Consider the following 22,682-nt stretch of genomic DNA (forward strand, 5'->3'; position numbering starts at 1 on the left):
TGGTTCTAGACCCAGCATATTAAAAACAGTTAATTCATTTGGTCTTCTAGTCCCCTGTTAGAAGAGTCATGTCACACTCCAGTAGGTAAGGATAGTTTAACAATCTAATTAATGTTTGTAATTTAGGCTTATCTATACCCAGATAAGTGTGTTTTCTAGTATACCTATACCTACCAAGCACATATATTTATAAAATAATTTGCTATCCTTAAGCACAATAAAACTTTGCCTTCCTGAAAATTAGGATTTGCCTTTAAATTAGCACTTAACATTATGATCATTTTCTGTTTCCTGAGGAAGGTATTAGCCATTTGTTATACCTTAATAGTTACCATATAAGTCTAAAAGAATAAGGGCCCTATTTTAGTGAGGGATTTCTAATTTTAAGATAAAGTCCTTTAATTTTTTAGGGTTTCCTGTGTGTCTTTGCAGCTCTAGTAAGGTTCAAAGAGGAGTAAGTCTTATCATTTAAAAAAATTTATCCCCACGGTGTAATTCCTGGTTTTTTTTTTTTTAGTTTGTGATTTCTAAGCCTCAAAGCCACAGATACTTTTCTTAACTAGGAGTTAATATAGTAATATTCAGTATTTGTGTCCCTTGAAATGATCAGCGGTTAAAATTGTCCTGGTCATGGTCATAAGAATTTTACATCTAAATTCTAACATGTCATTGATTATCTGATCGAGTCTGGATCCAGTTGTTTTGTTTTCTATTTGGTCTTTCCACAACTTGTTTTCCCCCACTCCCAGTCATTATATAGAAAAGGAAATTGATTCCTGAACCTCTTGTGTCTAAACCAAAATTACTCCATCAGGAAATGCACATAACACATAGGATAAATATCTAGTATCATAACTTATTAGGTTACTCTTTAGCTTGTCTAATTAGTGTTTTAAGATTTATATTGAATTGTATAACAAAAACTAATTCTTCATTTTGTTTAGTGCTAATTTATATGTACCAGTATATTTAGTAAGTTCTTTTTATGTTGATTCTCCAAATTTTTTAAATTTCTAATGGTGTAAAAATTCTTACTCTAACATTTTTATTTTATTTTATTTTCGAGACAGAGTCTTGCTCTATTGCCCAGGCTAGAGTGCAATGGCGCTATCTCGGCTCACTGCAACCTCCACCTCCCAGGTTCAAGCAATTCTCCTGCCTCAGCCTCCCGAGTAGCTGGGATTACAGGCATGGGCCACCATGCCCAGCTAAGTTTTGTATTTTTAGTAGAGACGGGGTTTCACCATGTTGGCCAGGCTGTTCTCGAACTCCTGACCCTAGGTGATCCACCTGCCTCGGCTTCCCAAAGTGCTGGGATTAGAGGCATGAGCTACCATGCCCACCCTACTCTTAACATTTTTAAGAGAATTGCTTATATTCTATGGAAGAAATTTTAATCTAATGTTCATTTTGTAGGTTATTGAAGACAATGGTGTTCGAAGAGTTGTCGTGGTCCCTCAGGCACCAGAGTTTCACCCTGGTGGTCACACAGTTCTCCACCGTTCTCCACATCCTCCTCTGCCTGGTTTCATTCCTGTCCCAACCATGATGCCCCCTCCACCACGTCATATGTACTCACCCGTGACTGGAGCCGGAGACATGACAACACAGTATATGCCACAGTATCAGTCTTCACAAGTCTATGGAGATGTAGGTAAGACATCTAAAAGTATTCCACTGTTATTGAGTTGGATATTCTTCGCTTGGATATAATAGATGCCATTATCATATCACATTAAAAAAACAGCAAATGGTAATGATATAACAAGCATTTTTCTTTTACTCAAGTACTATATTAGGTGCTTCATCCTCATGATCACCCTTCAAGGCAGGTGAGTAAACAGAAAAATCAAAGAAGGGAAGTAACTTATATCATGCAGCACTACTTAGTGGTGCCACATTCAAACAAGAGGTCTTTTCCTCTGGCCTGCAATCTAGGCGCTGAGAAAATTTTCAGCCAGGAATAACCATGTCATTGTTAAATCCTATCAGCTGTGATGCCACTACACAAAGTTGCTAAGCTCTGTGAGGGATTGAAAAAACAGGATAAGCCATAACCTCTGCCCTTAGGGAGTTAATAAATTTGGGGAAAGTTAATAAATAAAGTTAATAAATATGTAGGCTACCAAACATAAACACAAAATAATACCTTATTATGTCCCATAGCTTTAAACACTGCCTTAAACAGTGCCAGACTTATTCCTGACTGCCTTCTCGATAACTTCACATGGATGTCTCATGCATTTCAGAATATTTCTAAACAGAAATGTCAAATGTGGACCCCCACAACTTGCTTTTTTTCTGTCCCTTCATCTCAGTAGGTGGGCCACTAGTCACTTAGTTTGCTCAAATGAAAGCCAGATGGTCAAATTTGATTTCTCCTTTTCCAACCCTTACATCAATTAGTATCAGTTTTATTTTCAGAATTTTCTGAATTTTTTTTTTACTACTTCCCCACTGCCACTCAAATCCATCCACCATCAGCTCTTGCCAGGACAACTGCAACAATGGCTTTCCAGTTGGTTTTGTTTCCATTCTTGCCCCCAATAATCAATTCTCAGCCACAGTAATTATTTTCAAATATTAATCATACTGTTCTGTTTAAACTATTTCAGTGATTTCCCATTGCAATTAGAATAAAATCCTAAACCCTTCCCCTAAACTAGGGTTTCTCAAATATGCCACTATTGATGTTTTAGGATGGATAAGTCTTCATTGTAGAGGACAAAACTCTTCATTGTAGGATGTTTAAAGGCATCCCTGGCCTCTACCCACTAACTGCCATTGTGTAGCACAGTTGTAGCACACAACTCCAATACAACATTTTAAATATTCTGACATCTAAAAATACCTCCAGACATTTCCAAATGATCGCTAGGAACCAAAATTAGCTCTGGTTGCAAACTGCTCTTGCAATGTTCTGCCCTGTGGCCCCTGACTTCCTTGTCCCATTGCTTCCCCCCAGTTTTTCAAAACCTCCAAGTTCTTTCTTGCCTCGGTCCCTGTGTATATGGTGTTCTCTCTGCCTTTTCTGTAAATTTCCTTTAACCTTTAGATTTCAGTTTTCAGAGACCTTCCTGATCTTACCTTGTCAGTCTCTAGCACTGAACTTTGTTTGTATCTTTCACAGAACTTAACACAATTTCTTTTTTGTCACTGTGTATTTGTATGGCTGTTTCCCTTATTTGACTATCAACTCCCTAAGAACTGAATCTGTTTTAATCACTGTTGTTTCCCTGCACTTAGCATTGCCTGTCACTTATGCTCAGTACATTTGCAGAAGAGATAACTTCAAATACAAAATTGAAATTACACAACACAGCCTGTAAATAGTGGATATATTGTACATATCATATGTATTTGTCAGACTTATTTCTATTGCCTAAGTAATGCAAATTGGTTCAGTAGCTCTGGGTAGTGCTTGAGATTCTGCATTTCTAACAAGCCCCTAGGAGATGTTCATGCTGTGCTCCAAGGAACATACTTTTGAGTACCAAAAGTTTATACTGCAGATTAATCTCATCCTATTTTGGTTTACTGCTAATTATGACTTAGTTTTAAAAATATTAATTTTTTCTTATAATCTGAGAAAACTATAAGAAAAAACTAGTATTACAATTATTACTATTTTGCATTGTTAAAACCCGTTGTTATTCTGTAGGGATATGCATTAGAATACATGGATGTGATCTACATTGATGTGAAGGAAAGTGAAGGGCACAAATCCACAAATTAGCTACCCAGTGGTAAAAGGGAGGAGTCATATTGTACTTGAGGTTATAAGCCAGAGATTCTACCACTAGATGCTAATTACTGACAGTACTGGGTTTCTAACCAATAGCTATACCTCCATGATGCCCTTTCCATGCACAATTCATATGGATTCTCAAAGTGGAATCTGATCCAGCATTTCACTATTAGCAGTACCATTAGTGAGCCTGAACCTTCCTGGGCACTATGCTCACGCATGTATTATCTCACTTAATCTTCAATAAAATTCTGCAAAATTCAAATGAGGAAACTGAGGCTCACAAATGTTAAGTAATTTCTGCAAGGCCACACTGCTAGTTAATTGCTCAGAATTTTAACCCTCTCAGATCTATTCAATGATTAATTTCCTTCTCTTTCTAGCATAATATATTCTCTTTTCTCCTCCATGGTGGCTTTATTATTTTGAATAATAGATAAAGCATTTTAAAGTATGTACTAATTGATCTAATTGATTGCAGTTGCTATATTTCTTAGCTTTTTGTGGAGATATAATTTAGATAACAGTTCATCATTTTACACTTCAGTGGTTTTTAATATATTTACTGTATTGTGCAATATATGCAGTTCAATGTTTTCTCTATTCAGTATGTACTGTATTAACTAACACTGTCTAATTCCAGAACATTTCTATCATCCCAAAAAAGAAACTGTACATATTAACAGTCAGCCCCAACTGTCTGTTTCTTCACATCCCATAATCTACTTTCTGTCTGTATGGGTTTGCCTATTCTAGACTTCATATAAATACACATATTTCATATAAAAATTTCATTAAAATGTTCATACAGTATGTAGACTTTTGTGTCTAGTTTTTTTTCACTTAATGTCATGTTTTCAAAGTTCATGTTCTCACATATAATAGTACTTCATTCCTTTTTATGGCTGCAATAATATTGCATTCTGTAGATATACAACATTTTATCACTCATTAGCTGATGGACCTTTGGGTTGTTTTCACTTTTTTTTTTTTTTTTTTTTTTTTTTGAGACGGAGTCTCGCTCTGTCGCCCAGGCTGGAGTGCAGTGGCTCAATCTCGGCTCACTGCAAGCTCTGCCTCCTGGGTTCACGCCATTCTCCTGCCTCAGCCTCTCCGAGTAGCTGGGACTACAGGCGCCCGCCACCACGCCCGGCTAATTTTTTTGTATTTTTAGTAGAGACGGGGTTTCACCGTGGTCTCGATCTCCTGACCTCGTGATCCGCCCGCCTCGGCCTCCCAAAGTGCTGGGATTACGAGCGTGAGCCACCGCGCCCGGCCTGTTTTCACTTTTTATCTGTGAATAATACTGCTGTGACCATTTGTGTACAAGTTTTTGTGTTGACATATTTTCACTTCTCCCAGGTACGTGCCTCGGAGTGGAATTGCTGGGTCATATGTTAACTCTATATTAATTTTCCACAGTGACTACACCATTTTACATTCCTACCAGCAATGTACGAGGGTTCCAGTTTCTTTGCCAAAACTTGTTATTGTCTGTCTTTTGATTATAGGCATCCTGAATAAATTTCTCTCTCATTATGGTTTTGATTTGCTTTTCCCTAATGCTACTAATGTTGATCATCTTTTCATGTGCTTATTGGCCATTCATATATTTTCTTTTCCTTTTTTTTTTTTTTTTTTGAGATGGAGTTTCACTCTTATTGCCCAAGCTGGGGTGCAATGACATGATCTTGGCTCACTGCAACCTCTGCCTCGCAGGTTCAAACGATTCTCCTGCCTCAGCCTCGCAAGTAGCTGGGATTACAGGTGCACGCCACCACACCCGGCTAATTTTTTGTATTTTTAGTAGAGATGGGGTTTCACCGTCTTGGCCAGGCCAGTCTTGAACTCCTGACCTTGTGATCCACCTGCTTCAGCCTCCCAAAGTGCTGGGAATACAGGCGTGAGCCACTGCACCCAGCCCCGTTCATATCTTTTATTTGGAGAAATGTCTATTTGAATTCTTCACCCATTTTTTAAATGGGTGGGGTATTTGTCTTTTTATTGTTGAAAGGTAAGAGTGTATATATTCTGGATACAAGTTCCTTATCAGATATATGATTTCCTCCCTTGTTGTTTTTTCACTTTCCTTGTGGTATCCTTTGGTGCAGAAAAGTTTTTAATTCTGATGAAATCTAATTTTTTCTTTGATTGCTTGTGTTTTTGGTGTCTCGTCTAAGAAACTATTGCCAAATCCAAGGTCATAGAGACGTGTTTCCTTCTAAGAGTTCTATAGTTTAATCTCTTACATTTGGGTCATTGATTCATTTGAATTAATTTTTGTATATGGTGTGAGGTAGAGGTCCACGTTCATTCTAATGTTATTGTACATATCCTTATAATACTCATTTCAAAATTACTATACTAATTTTCTTAAGGCACTGCTAAATTAAAACTTTTTACTGAGGCTTTTTAAAAATATTTTTCTCATCACAAATCTTAAATTTAAAAAACTCTGGGGACAATTGAATTAATATTTATTGAGCATCATGACTTAATTATGTTCCTATGTGACTTTTATTAGAATGAGTAGATTTTTCTAAATCACAACCTTGAGTTTATAGTATCTGAAGATACATTATATGTAGATTGTTATTGTTAAACAATCTAAATCATTTCTTTTTGCTAACTTTTTTTTCAGTGATGATTTGCTTTTTTGAGTCATAAGGGAATTTAGGCAGACAGTGATTTTCTTTTTACCTATTTTATGTGTTTAAGGTTCAAAAAGATGTGAAAAGTAATAGTTACTAAAGAGTAAAAGAAAAAGAACTGTGGACTGCTCAGTTCAAGTCTCATTCCTCACCTACAATAATCATAAGTTACCACCAAGCTGTTTCTATGGAGATTAATAATTAGTTGAGAACAGAAGAAGGAAAGAAATCTCTCTGTAAATTTACTCGAGATATATATGTATATAATTAGCATAAATCACAAAGCTTGGTTCTAATAGTTCATGGAGACACAAAGGTTGCTTTGTTATGCAAAATTATTTTAAATTTTTTATAAAAGTTTTATATGATAGATTTATTTTGTGTTCTTTTCTCATGGCATAAACTTATTTGGAGAAAGTGATCTTAACATTTCGTTTTTATTTCCTCCTAGATGCTCACTCTACACATGGAAGGTCCAACTTTAGAGATGAACGATCTAGTAAAACATACGAACGTTTGCAGAAAAAATTGAAGGATCGCCAGGGAACACAGAAAGATAAAATGAGCAGTCCACCATCATCACCCCAGAAATGCCCTTCTCCCATTAATGAACATAATGGACTTATAAAAGGACAGAATACTGGTGGTATAAATACAGGATCAGCAAAAATCAAGTCTGGGAAGGGGAAAGGTGGTACACAAGTTGATACAGAAATTGAAGGTAACTGTTTGAAGTACTGAACTGTTCTCATTGATGCTACTCTCGTGATTTAACCTACTAAAAGTATATTCTAACCTTTCAGTCATTTTGTCATGGTCCAAATAGACTGTTACAGGCTGCTGCTTTTGACAGTTTGGAAAACCTCAATTAGTAATTTCATCTGTATCATAAATTTTACTGACTGAAATTTCTATTTGATAGAAAAACTCAGATAACATTAATCCAAATTCCTTTCTTCTGATTCTGGGCCTTTGATAATGCTACGCTGCTGATTTTTAATCAAAACTTTTTTTTTTTTTTTTTTTGAGACAGAGTCTTGCTCTGTCACCCAGGCTGGAGTGGCACGATCATAGATCACTGCAGCTGAAAACTACAGGCATGCACCACCACACCCAACTAATTTTTTAATTTTTAGTAGAGACAGGGTCTCGCTGTTTTGCCCATGCTGGTCTCGAACTCCTGGGCTCAAGCGATCCTCCCATCTTGGCCTCTCAAAGTGCTGCAATTACAGGCCTGAGCCACCGTTCCCAACCTATCAAAACTTGTTATTTCTCCCACCTTCTTTTTGAATAAAACCTTGATAGCAAGTAGTTATATCATTTACCAATCTCTCTATATACTCTATAATTAGGATAGAGTATTTTTCATTTCTTTCTTCAAAAGTTCTTTTCTCCTAAACTCTCCTTGTTACTCTTGGATCCTTCCCCTAACCTCTGACTTCTACTCTATGAACCTTGTTTTATTGGTTTTTGTTTGTTTGTTTTTGAGCTCTGTCACCCAGGCTGGAATGCAGTGGCGCAATATCAGCTCACTGCAACCTCTGCCTCCTGTGTTGAAGTGATTCTTGTGCCTCAGCCTCCTGAGTAGCTGGGACTACAGGCGCATGCCACCACGCCCAACTACTTTTTGTATTTTTGGTAGAGATGGGGTTTCACTATCTTGGCCAGGCCGGTCTCCAACTCCTAGGCTCAAGCAATCCGCCTACCTTGACTTTCCAGTATGCTGAGATTACAGGCTTGGGCCTACTATATGAACTTTGAGCACTATTATTTGTATATACTTGAATCAATCTCTGTAAGGTAAAATACAGCTGGGTTAACAGCCTGTCTTTCACATGCCTACAGTTGTGGAGTTAGTACCCAGTACTCTTGATTGTAATGTTAAGCTTCTAACTACTGCTTACTTTGATTAATGTGGTTTCTGTATGTATGTTCTTTTAGGTTTCCTTAATACTATTATCTGTTTGACGTAGATAAGCGTATGTAGAAATACATAGATATGCATGGTAGACCATGTCAGGTTCTAAAGGTTTCATCAGAAATGACTGTGAACCATACCAACATGTCATTTCACAAGCACCAATAACCACAACTCTATCAGTCCTTGAATATGCTTATCTAAATTGATTTTTATTATCAAATAGTGTAGGTAATTAATATATGACTAGGAACTAAAATGCTTCCAACTTTGAGGGAAATATCAAAATGTAAGCCATGTTAACTGTTCCTACCTTCCTTTTCCTTAAAATTTCTATTCCTCACCAACAAATTTCAAATAATGCCTCAACTGTTCATGACTTGTATATTAACAACATTTACATAAATGTTCTCCCATTTATTTGAGACCTCCTGATCATCGTTTTCGGCACTGCTGTTTCAGAAGAATTAAAGTTTTTGCCTATCAGTGGTGACTATAAGTTACAGTCAAGCCAATTATATTTCTAATTTGGGAAACCATAACTAAGGCATGTCATGACAAAATAGTTAACTTTATTAAGAGGTATGAGATTGACAAATGAGAACTTTCCAGAGAGAATATTTTTACAACCATGAATAAAACTATACTTTATATAAGAAAAATTTGGTTCAGATAGATATAGCTATGGCTAAATACATATAGATATATCTATGTATAGTGGTGTTATAATTAGTAGTCACAGTTAAGATAGAAATAAAAACTAAAGTAGATAAATGCTGAAGGGCCACAAACTGCTCAGTATGAACAAAGGAATAAAAACTAGAAAATAAAAGTCTCAAATACCAACCTAGTTTCAGAATACATAATTAGGGAGAAGAAGGGATTGTATCTAAGTTCTTCTTTTTAAATATTCAAATGTTTTATTTTTTTAAGAAAAAGATGAAGAAACTAAAGCATTTGAAGCACTTCTTTCCAACATTGTCAAACCAGTGGTAAGTATCTTATGTATTTTATTGATGTTTATATTTAGTATATTGGCATAAGATGTTCATCCATCAAAATGTAGCTTTTTTCTTTTAACTTTTTATGAAAATAGGATCATACTGTATTCTGTGACAAGCTTTTTTCACTCACTATTGTATGCCTTAGCTATCTTTCTATGTCATTACCTGATTCTTTGAAGAGCTACATAGTTTTGTCATTCATTCATCAAATATTTATTGATCCCTTACTGTATGCCAATAAATAAAAAACAAATGCACAAACAGAATTCTGTGTGATAGTAAAGATTGCTATTATAGAAATAGGAATGATATGATGAGATTAGTAGGAGAGGTTGTTAGGTTAAATAGAGCAATCAGGGAAGCTTTCTCTGACAAGTGAGAAAAAGTGCAAAAGTGGAAGGAATGGGAGAGGGAGAACAGGTGTAAGTAAGTATGGGGAGTTGGACAGATGGAAAGAACCCTTATCACTGGAGTATAGTGAAGGGGAGAAAGATGTGGTGGAAGAAGTAGGCCATAGGACTTTTTCAGCCAGAATAAGGCAATTTAAGATTGATAAGAATATTTTTTGGTTCATAAAACAAACTACTCTTTCCCAACTCTCAGAAACATCCATGGTAAAATGTTTTATGCTAAGTTACCGCCAAAAATACTTTGTTTTTCTAAGAAAACAAATTAGAAAAGTTATTATTCTTAGTACCATCTCCATAAAGGCTTTTTAAGCTTATCTTGCCATGTTTCAGGATGTTTGAGTAAGCCAGTTCCTTATCTAACAGACTACTATGGTCCCACTTTTTCTCACAACTCCCAAATAATAGATTTGGTTGCTCTAGCCTTCTTTATTCGAATCTGTTTTCTCTTGAGAATAGAGCATATATGTATAAATAAATGTAAATTTACACAGAATTATTTCATAGTAATGGCTAGCACAAATCGATTGGCATCAGTCTCTGTTCAGAGTGCTTGGAATGCACATGTGCATTATTTAATACCGGTGACAACCATATATGTACTATTTTCCCTATTTTACAAATGAGGAAACTGAAGCAACAGTGAGTTTCTATTAGTAGTAGTAGAGCTATGACTGAAATTTAGGCAGTATCCTTCCAAGACCCCGAGTGTATATCACTAGGTTTACTAGAAAAAGAATTTAGTAGCCTTAATAAGATTGATGTTTGAGTGATTTAATAGCTAATGCTAGTAGCATTTACTTGTAGTATATATTAAAAGTATAATTTTCAGGCCAGGTGCAGTGGCTCACACTTTCCCAGTCCTTTGGAAAACCAAGACAAGAGGATCACTTGAGGCCAGGAGTTTGAGACCAGCCTGAGTAATATATTGAGACCTTGTCTCTACAAAAAACAAATACAGATACTACAGACAAGGGGGCACACACCTGTAGTCCCAGATACTTGGGATGCTGAGATGGGAGGATCCCTTGAGCCTAGGAGTTCAATGTTGCAGTGAACTAAGATTGTGCCTTTTCACTCCAGCCTGGGTGACAGAGCAAGAACCTGTCTCATAAATAAATAAATATATATATATATATAATTTACAGACACAAAAAGTAAATCTTAAAGCCAATTGAAAGACTTTCTTACTCAACAATAGGAAGAAATGTAATTTAATAAGATAGTGAGTCCTGTATCATAAAGTAATGCTGATGGTTTTATTTGCTTTGTTTTAGTTTATGTTTGTAGTTTGAATGCCAATTCCTCTTTGATTAAATTAATTGTGAGCTACAAAGTGCAGGTCAGGGTTTTTGCTTGCTTGTTTTTGTGTGTTTGGTTGTTTTTGCATGCTCTAGTTCATTTAGAGCGCTAAATTAAATGTGTTCATTCACTTTTTCATTCTATAAATATTTGACCACTTACAAAGTGACAGACGCTGTGCTAAAGCTAGAGATAGAATGGAAAGCAAAGGATAGACACGGGCTCTGCCACAAGGCTTAGTTTAGTAAACTAAGCATTACACAATGAATGTTAAATTGTAACCATGAAGTGCCAGAACAAAAAGATAGAGGGCAATCAGAGTGTGTAATAGGAAGACCAAACCTTGACAGGGAATCAGGGAAGTTTTCCTAAGGAAGGATTATTGTACTGATATTTGAAGGAAAAGTAGTGGTTGGGCATTGAGGACAGGGGTGGAAAGTGTGGGAAGAGTATTATTGCAAACTGAGCAGCATTTGAAAAGCACTGGACATGGCACATTTGAGGAACAAAAAAAAAAAAAGGAAAGAAGAGAAAAGCCCACTCATGTGACCAGAGTGCAGTGTGTAGGGGAGAATGTGGTACATGCATGAGTCTCACAGTCTCAGCTGTGTACTTCGGAGTTGAGTGACCCATGACAAGTCACTTGACCTTTGTGAATGTTTCTTCTTTCAGAAAATGGAGAATAATGATATCGTATACCCTCACATGCATGAAATAATTAATTATATTGAAAGTGTTGTCTTTTCATTTGTTCTTCTTTGAAATTGTTCTCAGTCTCATTTCTATGAAAATCTACTGACATTTATTTCAGTGGATTTCATTTCCTTTTATTTCAGTAATGCTTAAAATTAAATGTGTCATGCCTTTTACTCATACCTTTTTGCTTTCAGAATCATTACCCCTTCCCTTTACCTTTTGGTGGTTACTAGAAGTACTGTCTAACTCCAAATTTCCTTAGGCTCAGCCTTTGAGTTATCTTCAGAATTATTCTCTCACCTCCTGATGCCCTTATCTAGACAAGGATCAAACATTTATGTGTATTCTACTTTAATATTTCTGGAAATCCAGAAATTAGATATTCTCATTTCTTTCTTCTACAGTCTTTGTCAAAATTCATACAATATATATGGCTTTGAACTCTTTTAACAGTTTAGCTTCCTAGATATATACTTAATTTAACCCAATGGACAGTTTTTCTCAAGGGTAATTTTGATGACTACCTTACAAGGATCACAATCTGCCTCAAAAAATATATTGTACATAATCTAGCCACTTTCTAAAAGCTATGTTCATTTTTTCCTGTTACCATTTTTATCAGTTCTTAGATTTTTACACAGTCATATCTATTTTCAGCTACAACCTAGAAGTGGATTCAGAATGGGATCATTGAGTAGTAGGAAAAGAACTGAATTATTCAGGTCCTAGTCAATGGTTCTGTGACCTCAGACAAGTTACTTAATCTTTCTGAATATGCTCCTTTCATAAAATGAAGATAGTTAAGCCTATTTTGCCTACTTTAGGTGGTAGTTGTAAGAATCAAGTGATATGGATATAAAAGCAAATTTTACTTGTAACATTAGCATACAAATAGAGTTCAAATTACTTCCAAATCTGTATTTTCAATCCTAATTACTCATCTGTTCCTGTAGAACTATATCTCCTGAGGCACACTAAAGAATACCCAAGTTTGAATGTTTCACTAGCAACTTTAGAAAACCAAATTCTTACTCTGCTTGTTTATACTATTTTATCACATTCTTCATTTCTCTAAAATGAAGGAATTGGGTTAGATCTCTTTTGTTTCTGTTTCCTTTCGTTGTTTCCATCAGTAAACACTTACCCATCCAGGTTTTCCTGGGTTACAGTATCATCTTACATTTCTTCTTTACCTTTCATTCTCCCCATGCCAGATTAGTACTCCAAGCTTTATTATTTCACTATAAGTTTATAGGATCCACTCTCCCCACTGTCCCCTACCACTCCACATACACACACAATTACTACCTCAGTCTTCACACGGGAATTTTGTGGTATCTGTGTGGGAGTCCATCTCTTTTTCTTCTGTGCAACTCCTTATAATTCATCTGAAACCAGCAACAGAAAATAGCATTTTTAGAAGATTTTTAAAATACATATGAACATGCCTTAGACTACCAGATTTCAGTTACAAGCTTTGGAATATAAATACTCATTCCTGTATTAATTACCCACCTCTTTCTACCAAATTTTATCTCATCCAAGTTCTTTAAAATTCAACTCAAAATTCACTTATGAAGTTTTCCACATCTTATCCCAATGTAGTCACTCTTTCTGTGACTTAACATATGTGCAAGTAATAAGATATCTTTTTTTTTTTTTTTTTTTTTTTTTTGAGACAGAGTCTTGCTCTTTCACCCAGGCTGGAGGGCTGGAGTGCAGTGGCATGATTTCAGCTTGCTGCAACCTCTGCCTCCCAGGTTCAAGTGATTCTTGGGTCTCAGTCTCCTGAGTAGCTGGGATTACAGGCATGCACCACCATGCCCAGATAATTTTTGTATTTTTAGTAGAGATAGGGTTCCACCATGTTGGCCAGGCTGGTCTTGAACTCTTAACCTCAGGTGATCTGCCCACCTCGGCCTCCCAAAGTGCTGGGATTACAGGCATGAGCCCCTGCGCCCGGCCACAAGATATCTTTTTAATAGAATGAGTTAGTACTAGAAGATTTTCTGGAAAAGCAGAAATTGAAAAAGTTGAAATTGGCCCAGTTCAGTGGCTCATGCCTCTAATCCCAATACTTTAGGAGGCTGCGGCAGGAAGATCGCTTGAGCGTAGGAGTTCGCAACCAGCCCAAGCAACAATAGTAAGACCCTGTCTCAATAAAAAAATAATAATAATATCTTTTAAGTTGAAATTACCATTTTAAAATTTTTTAAATTTATTTTTAAAACTGTGTTTGCTAAATTCAACATAGTATTCTGGAAGTCTGTTTAGTTAAAAGCTTAGTTAATAGTGTTTACCAATATTAATTTCTTAGTTTTGACAAAAATGCATGGTTATATAAGATGCATTAGGGGAAGCTGGGTAAAGGATAGACAGGGATTCTATACTGTCTTCCCAACTTTTCTTTAAACCTAAATTTATTTCCAAATAAAAGACTTTTAAAAATACTTTATTTGTGTAACTCTGGTAAACAGTTGATTTCACTCAGCCACTCATTTTGTTGATGAGGCCTAGAACCCTAAGAGGGTGAGACTTCAGTATCACCAGGCAAATTAGTGACACATCTTGTGCTTCCCTATTTAATATTTTCTCTACTGTCTGTACTCCCCACAGATCCTGATAAAGCAAGCTTCATAAAGTAGGTGCCAGGCTGGGCATAGTGACTCACACCTGTAATTCCAACACTTTGGGAGGCTGAGGCGGGAGGGTGGCTTGAGGCCAGGAGCTCAAGACCATCCTGGGCAACATAGCAAGACCCCATCTTTACTACTACTACTACTACTACTACTACTAATAATAATAATAATAATAAAGTAGCTGCCAGTTAATGCTTTTGACTGACCCACCTTCATAGTCCTATTTACATTCTCAAAGTTTAACACAACTATTATCATCCCATAAAATCAAGAGACACTTATGGGTATACATACATGTATAGTAGCAGTTTGTTTTAAAAAAGAAAAAAAAACCTGCTCAGTTTCAGGTTAATAGCCAGCTGTATACTGGATCATACAAGGAATCATTTTTAAGTTCATTGTAAATGAAACACAGTACCAAGACTTTAAGACAGTATTACAGTGAATACAGTGTTACATTTCCTGTGATTTAACAGAAGCAAAATAAATATAGTAATAGTTTTTTTTATTCAGACTTTGAGAACTTTGAAAAGGACAGAATGTTACAATTTTATGGAGATTACTTATTTTACTTTAATTCAAGATAGGAGTAATTATCATCCTAGTGGTTGTTAGTTTGGTTTTAGAAATGCTGAGGTAGTTGTTAAACGTATATAATTTTAAAGCAAGCTTTTATATAAATGCCTACATATAATCTGGTACCTTTCTTACCAATCTGTAAACTTTATCTAATCTCTAGATTTTTTTCGCTTTATTAGGCTTATCTTACAAAAGTAACTTGTACTCATAAAATTATTCCAGTAGTATAAAAATATATAAAACATAATTGAAACCACATGTTTTTTTCTGTCACAACTTTCTCTGCATCTCACCACACATACACAAAATCCCCAAAGATAACAATTGGTACATTTGTACAGTACATTTTCAGACATTTTTGTGCAGTTTTATAAAAGTTAACTCAACTGCAATCACAGTATATGTACTGCTTTCCAGCTTCACTTTTTTCTCCTATTACGTAGCACCTGTATATTGAGGAAATCTTCAGATATTAGCACATGTATGACCACCTCATGTTCTTTTTTGAACACTTGCAGAATAATGTGTTCATAGGCTGTGTTATGTACTATCATTTAGGTAGTCAGTGCCCTGTAGTTCTAGTTTTTTGCCATTAATAATGCTGCAATGAACATTCTTAAGTGTGTGTATTTGTACACGTTAAGTTTATAGGATATTACCCTGAAAAAAAATTCCTGGATGTAGAATTTCTGAATCAAAAAGTAAACACATCTTACATTTTGTAATGATTCACTAGTTGCTATACACAAGGATTGAACTTACATATACTGATACCACACTTAGAGAGTGCCATTTCTCCAAGTTTTTAACACTAGATAGTATTAGCTTTTTAATTTTGTTTTAATTTACATGTATTTATGAATGCAGTTTCACACGTACATCATTTTATATGTTGTCTATTTATATTTATGTATCTTTGGATGTCGATGTCCTTTGCTCATTTTTCTCTTGAGTTTTTGTCATCTTCCTGTTGTAAAAACATTTTCTAAGCTGAGGAAATGAACCGTTTTAAACATGTTACAATGGTCTTTTTAATCCCATTTTTTTTCTTTTGACTATGTATGGCGTCTATGCTAACAGTTTTGAATGGCCTGGTTTTTAAACTTTTGTGGAACCCATCTCATTTGTTGTGGAACCCACAACAAATTATTTGCAATGGGCAGGTTTATATTTGTGAGCCATTTTATCTGTATAAGCAGATACATTTTATTTAATCTTGAAACCTCATTAGATATTTCACTGCTCATTGTATACATTACAGTTGTTTTAAAGAACTTTTAAATATTGTATTTTTACAGGCCTCCGACATCCAGGCAAGGACAGTAGTACTTACCTGGTCACCACCTTCCAGCCTCATTAATGGTGAAACAGATGAAAGTACTGTACCAGAGCTCTATGGTTATGAAGTTCTGATCTCAAGTACTGGAAAAGATGGGAAATACAAAAGTGTATATGTGTAGGTATTTGTTGTTTTGCCTTCTCCCATTGTATAAATTAATGGTTTATTATAAAGAGCTTATTACTAATTTTCCTCTATTTTTCCTTCTTCACGCTTTTATTCTCAATCTTTAAGTTGGCTAATGATAGTGATTTCAATGTAAATGGTCCAAATGTAGCTTGGTACACATTTTTGTCTACCCTCCTTCAGAATAATCAATTTTATTGGCCACATTCAGCTTTTTTTCCCAGTAGGCTCCCTAATAGATGGTTCAGTATTCATGTATTCTTAATGCATTAAATATCAGTTGTAGTATGTAGAACCCAAGACCAAAAATGGACAATTCATGATTGTAAACTCATGAAGTATGACATTGCTCCTCTAAGGACTGGATTTAATTCTTACATGTACAAGCTCATGTCCTGTTGTAAAATGAATTTAGTAGCAGTGTTATTTATTTGCATGTTAGTATGTTTATAATCACATTTTGAAAACTTACGTATTTCTTTCCTTGGTTTAAAAGTATATTACACACAGCCAGGCACGGTGGCTGACGCCTGTAATCCCAGCACTTTGGGAGGCTGAGGCGGGTGGATCACCTGAGGTCAGGGGTTCAAGACCAGCCTGGCCAACACGGTGAAACCCCGTCTTTACTAAAAATAAGCCAGGGGTGGTGGCACGTGCCTGTAGTCCCAGCTACTTAGGAGGCTGAGGCAGGAGAATCGCTTGAACCTGGGAGGTGGCAGTTGCAGTGAGCCAAGATCACGTCATTGCACTCCATCCTGAGTGACAGAGAGAGACTCTGTCTCAAGAAAAAAATAAAAGTATATTACACGCCACGAAGCCTTAGAAAGATTCAGTAGCTAAAGTTGTGACATTTATGATTGACAGTTTTGAAATAAATTATTTTTCTGTCTATATTCATATAAAAGTTGATTATTCTAATGAAAAAGGGTAATGTCGATGGTTAGTTATTATTTAAGCACCAAGAAGACTGTAAAGCTGATAGTTAATCATTTGAATGATCATAATTAGCACAGAATGCAGGCCCTATCAGCCTTGTTGCTATCTTTTTTCAAAACATAGCTGGCAAGGAGAAGAAAGGAAAGTGAAACTGCTCCGTAGCCTCTCATCTAGTCACATAAGGTTATAAAAATTTCCTGTTTCCTCTCTGTTGAGATTTCCTTGTGTTCTATTCGTTTTTCTTAAGAGAGACAAGTAAACCTACCTAAGTGGTAAGTAGGGGATAAAGAACTATCAACATAAAGGTTTCTTACTATGTCAATGACTATTTTCTAGTTAGATGTGGCTGCTTACTAAGAGGAATGCTTTATTTCCATTTGCAGCCTGACCAGGGAGCACGAGGGGGGCATTAGTCATCTCCCGTATCCTACAGGAATTAAGGTCTCTATCTAAGGATGCTACTGCAACTGCCCAGTTCATTAAAATGTACTTTCATCCTTGAAACATATTTATTTTTCGTCATATTTACTGGCCTTGATTTGAGAAATAGGGTAGCTGGGAGGTAAGGGGTGGGGAGTGGAAAGAAGTCCATAAAGTGGAGAGGAGAGAGACTTGGTGGAAGGAAATGAAATAGGGAATCGTGATTTTAAGTTTAAAAAAAAAAGTAGAGAATAGGCTGGTTTGCAGCTACATACCCAAATAATATTCTGTTGTGTATATATACCACATTTTCTTCATCCATTCATCCATTGATGGACACTTAGGTTGATCTATATTTTTGCTCTTGTCAATAGTGCTGCAGTAAATGTGGGAAAAGCACATCTCTTCAATATACTGATTTTTCTCCTATTTGGAAAAATACCCAGTAGTGGGATTGCTCATTTGTATGATAATTTCTATTTTTAATTTTTTGAGAAATCTCCACACTTGTATCCGTATTGGTTGTACTAATTAACATTCCACCAACAGTGTATAAGGGCTTTTTTTCTCTGCATCCTCACCAGCATCTGTTATTTTTTTGTCTTTGTAATAGTAGCCATTCTAACTAGGGTAAAATGATCTCATTGTAATTTTGATTTGGATTTCCCTGATTAATTATGTAGAGCATTTTTTCATATACCTGTTGGCCATTTGTCTGTCTTTGGAGAAGTGTCTATTCATGTCCTTTGTCCACTCTTAATGGGATTGTTTTTTTCCTATTGAGTTGAATTCCTTGTATATTCTGGATATTAGTCTTTTGTAAGATGAATAGTTTGCAAATACTCTCTCCCTTTCTGAGGGTTGTGTCTTCACTGTGTTGGTTGTTTCCTCTGCTGTGCAAAAGTTTTAGTTTATTTCTCTATTTTTCTTTTTTTGTTGTTACCTGTGCTTTGGGGGTCTTAGCATAAAATCTTTGCTTAAACCAATGTCCTGAAGTGTTTCTTCTATATTTTCTTCCAGGATTTCATAGTTTCAGGTCTTAAACATTTAAGTCTGTAAGCCATCTTGAGTTTATTTTTATGTAAGATGAGAGATACCATCCAGTTTCATTCTTCTGCAGGCAGATATCCAATTTTCCTAGCAGCATTTATTGAGAAGGGTATCCTTTCCCCGGTGTATGTTCTTGGCACCATTGTTAAAAAATCATTTGGCTATAAATTTATTTCTGGCTTCTCTATTGTGTTCCTTAGTTCTTGTGTCTATTTTTATACCAATGCCATGCTGTTGTGATTACTATAGTCTTGCAGTATATTTTGAAGTCAGGTAGTGTGATGCCTCCAGCTTTGTTCTTTTTACCTAGGAATGCTTTGGCTATTCAGGCTATTTTTTGGTTCCATAGACATTTTTGGATCACTTTTTATATTTCTGTGAAAAATGACATTGGTAATTTGATAGGGATTCCATTGAATATAAATTGCTTTGGACAGTATGTTCATTTTAATGGTATTAATTTTTCAAATACATGAGCAATGGATGTCTTTTCATTTGTTTATGTTCTCTTCAATTTCTTTCATCAGTGTTTTGTAGTTTTATCTTGTAGAGATCTTTCCACCTGTTATGTTAGATTTATTCCTAGGGTTTTTTTTCTTTTGTAGCTGTTGTAACTGTGATTGCCTTTTGGGCTTCTTTCTCAGCTAGTTCATTATTAGTGTATAGAAATGATGCTGATTTTTGTATTTTGATTTTATATCCTGCAACTTACTGAATTTATTTATCAGATCCAAGAGTTTTCTGATGGAGTCTTCAGATTTTTCTGCATGTAAGATTATGTCATCTACAAAGGGGGACAATTTGACTTTTTTTTTTTTTTTAATCTGAATACCTTTTATTTCTTTCTCTTGGCTGCTTGCTCTGGCCAGGACTTCCAGTACCATATTGAATAGGAGTGGTGAAAGTAGGCATCCTTGTCTTGTTCAAGTTGTTAGAGGAAAGGTTTTTAGACTTTCCCCTTTCTGTATGATGTTAGCTATGGGTCTGTCATATGTGGTCTTTATTATGTTGAGGTATGTCCCTTTAGTGCCTAGTTTGTTGAAAGATTTTAGGAAGGGATGCTGAATTTTATCAAAATTTTTCTACATCTATTGAGATGATCATATGATTTTTGTCCTTCATTATGTTGATATGGTGTATCACATTATTGATTTGTATATGTTGAGCCATCCTTGCATCCTTGGTATAAATCCCACTTGATCATGGTGTATTGTCTTTGTAATGTGCTGTTGAATTCAGTTTGCTAGTGTTTTGATGAGGATTTCGTGTCTATGTTTATCAGGGATTAGTCTGTACTTTTTTTGTTGTGTCCTTATCTGGTTTTGGTACCAGAGTGATGCTGTCTTTGTAGAATTAGTTAGAGAGAATTCTCTCCTCTTCAATGTTTTTGGAATAGTTTGAGGAGAATTGGTGTTCCTTAAAAGTTTGGTAGAATTTGTCAGTGAAGCCATTGGTCCTGGACTTTTCTTTGTTTGAAGACTCTTTATTACTTATTCAATCTCATTACTCGTTATTGGTCAGTTCATATTCTCTCTGATTGAATCTTGGTAGGTAGTATGTATCCAGGAATTTATCCACTTCCTCAGATTTTTCAGTTTGTTGGTGTAGGTTGTCTATAATAGTCTCTGATGATTGTAACTGTGTTATCAGTTGTAGTGTCTCCTTTCCCACTTCTGATTTTGTTTATTTGGGTCTCCTTTCTTCTTCTCTTGATTAGTCTAGGTGGTGGTTTAGTTCTGTTCTGATTTTTTATTTTTTTTAGAGATGGCATCTTGTGATGTTGCCTAAGCTGGACTCAAACTCCTGGGCTCAAGTGATCCTCCCACGTCAGCCTCCCAAGTACCTGAGACTATAGGTGTGCACCACTGCACCTGGCTGTCTGTTCTGATCTTTATTATTTCTTCCACTAATTTTGGATTTGGTTTGTTCTTGCTTTTGTAGTTCTTGAGATGTGCATTGCTAGATTGTTTATTTAGACTCTTTCAGCTTTTTTATGTAGACATTTATTGCTGTAAACTTCCCTCTTGGCACTGCTTTTGCTGTATCCCATAGGTTTTAATATTTTGTGTTTCCATTTTAATTTGTTTCAAGAATTTTTTGTTTATTTCTTCCTTAATTTGTCCCTCTACCAGTGGTCATTCAGGAACATGTTGTTTAGTTTCCAGGTAGTTGCACAGTTTCCAGAGTTCCTCTTGTTATTGATTTCTAGTTTTATTCTATTAAGTTATTAGAAAATATATGATATAATTTCAGTGTTTGAAAATTTCTTGAGGCCAGGCACGGTGGCTTATACCTCCAATCCCAGCACTTTGGGAAGCCGAGGTGGGCAGATCACAATGGCAAGAGATCAAGACCATCCTGGCCAACATGGTGAAACCCCATCTCTACTAAAATACAAAAAATAAGCCAGGCGTGGTGGCGCACGCCTGTAGTCCCAGCTACTTGGGAGGCTGAGGCAGGGGAATTGCTTGAACCTGGGAGACAGAGGTTGCAGTGAGCCAAGATGGTGCCACTGCACTCCATCCTGGCAACAGAACAAGACTCTGTCTCAAAAAAAAAAAAAAAAAAAAATTGTTGAGACCTGTATTGTGTACTGACGTATGGTCTACCCTAAAGAATGTTTCATGTTTCATGTGTTGTAAAGAAGAATGTGTTTTCTGTAGCTGTTGGATGAAATGTATTCACAAAGGTCAGTTATGTCCATTTGGTCTAATGTGCCATTTAAATACAATGTTTCTTTGTTAATTTTCTGTCTAGATGATCTGTCTAATGCTGAGAGTGGGGTGTTGAAGTCCCCAACTATTTTATTGGAGTCTATCTCTCCCTTTAGATCTAGTAATAATTGCTTTATATTTCTGGGTGCTCCAGCGTTGGGTACATATGTGTTTAGAATTGTTATATCCTCTTGCTGAATTGATCCCTTTATCATTCTATAATGATTTTGTCTCTTTTTACTGTTTTTGATATAAAGTCTGTTTTATCTGAGTGTAGCTACTCCTGCTCACTTTTGGTTTCTGTTTGCATGGATTATCGTTTTCCACCCCTTAACTTTCAGTCTATATGTATCTTTACAGGTGAGATGAGTTTCTTGTAGACAGCATATAATTGGGTCACATTTTTTAATTCATTCAGTGAGTTTGTGTCTTTTAAGTAGAAAGTTTTTTGTTTCTTTTTGTTTTTTTTTTTTATTATTATACTTTAAGTTCTAGGGTACATGTGCACACTGTGCAGGTTTGTTACATAGGTATACATGTGCCATGTTGGTGTGCCGCACCCATTAACTCGTCATTTACAATAGGTATTTCACTTAGTGCCATCCCTCCCCCATGCCCCCAACCTGCCACGACAGGTGATGTTCCCCTTCCTGTGCCCAAGGGTTCTCATTGTTCAGTTTCCACCTATGAGTGAGAACATGTGGTGTTTGGTTTTCTGTCCTTGTGATAGTTTGCTCAGAATGATGGTTTCCAGCCTCATCCATGTCCCTACAAAGGACATGAACTCATCCTTTTTTATGGCTGCATAGTATTCCATTGTGTATATGTGCCACATTTTCTTAATCCAGTCTATCATTGGTAGACATTTGGGTTGATTCCAAGTCTTTGCTATTGTGAATAGTGCTGCAATAAACATATGTGTGCATGTGTCTTTATAGTAGCATGATTAATAATCCTTTGTGTAAATACCCAGTATTGGGCTTGCTGGGTGAAATGGTATTTCTAGTTCTAGATCCTTGAAGAATCACCACACTGTCTTCCACAATGGTTGAACTAGTTTACACCACCACCAACAGTGTAAAAGCATTCTTGTATCTCCACATCCTCTCCAGCACCTGTTGTTTCCTGACTTTTTAATGATCGCCATTCTAAG

General features: G+C 35.9%; 1 protein-coding gene across 4 annotated transcripts in view; it reads left to right on the plus strand.

Moving 5' to 3' along the window:
* FNDC3A (fibronectin type III domain containing 3A) overlaps window positions 1–22,682 on the plus strand; it is a 231,643-nt gene that overhangs the window by 157,537 nt on the left and 51,424 nt on the right. For all 4 annotated transcript variants that reach the window (XM_003270084.4, XM_012506966.2, XM_003270085.4 and 1 more), the window contains 4 exons: window positions 1,417–1,654; window positions 6,851–7,120; window positions 9,251–9,309; window positions 16,243–16,400. In XM_003270084.4, coding sequence (XP_003270132.1) covers window positions 1,417–1,654; window positions 6,851–7,120; window positions 9,251–9,309; window positions 16,243–16,400 — 725 coding nt within the window. The remainder of the gene's footprint in view (window positions 1–1,416; window positions 1,655–6,850; window positions 7,121–9,250; window positions 9,310–16,242; window positions 16,401–22,682) is intronic.

Source organism: Nomascus leucogenys, chromosome 5 (genome assembly GCF_006542625.1).
Source record: "Nomascus leucogenys isolate Asia chromosome 5, Asia_NLE_v1, whole genome shotgun sequence".
NCBI classification, from domain to species: domain Eukaryota; kingdom Metazoa; phylum Chordata; class Mammalia; order Primates; family Hylobatidae; genus Nomascus; species Nomascus leucogenys.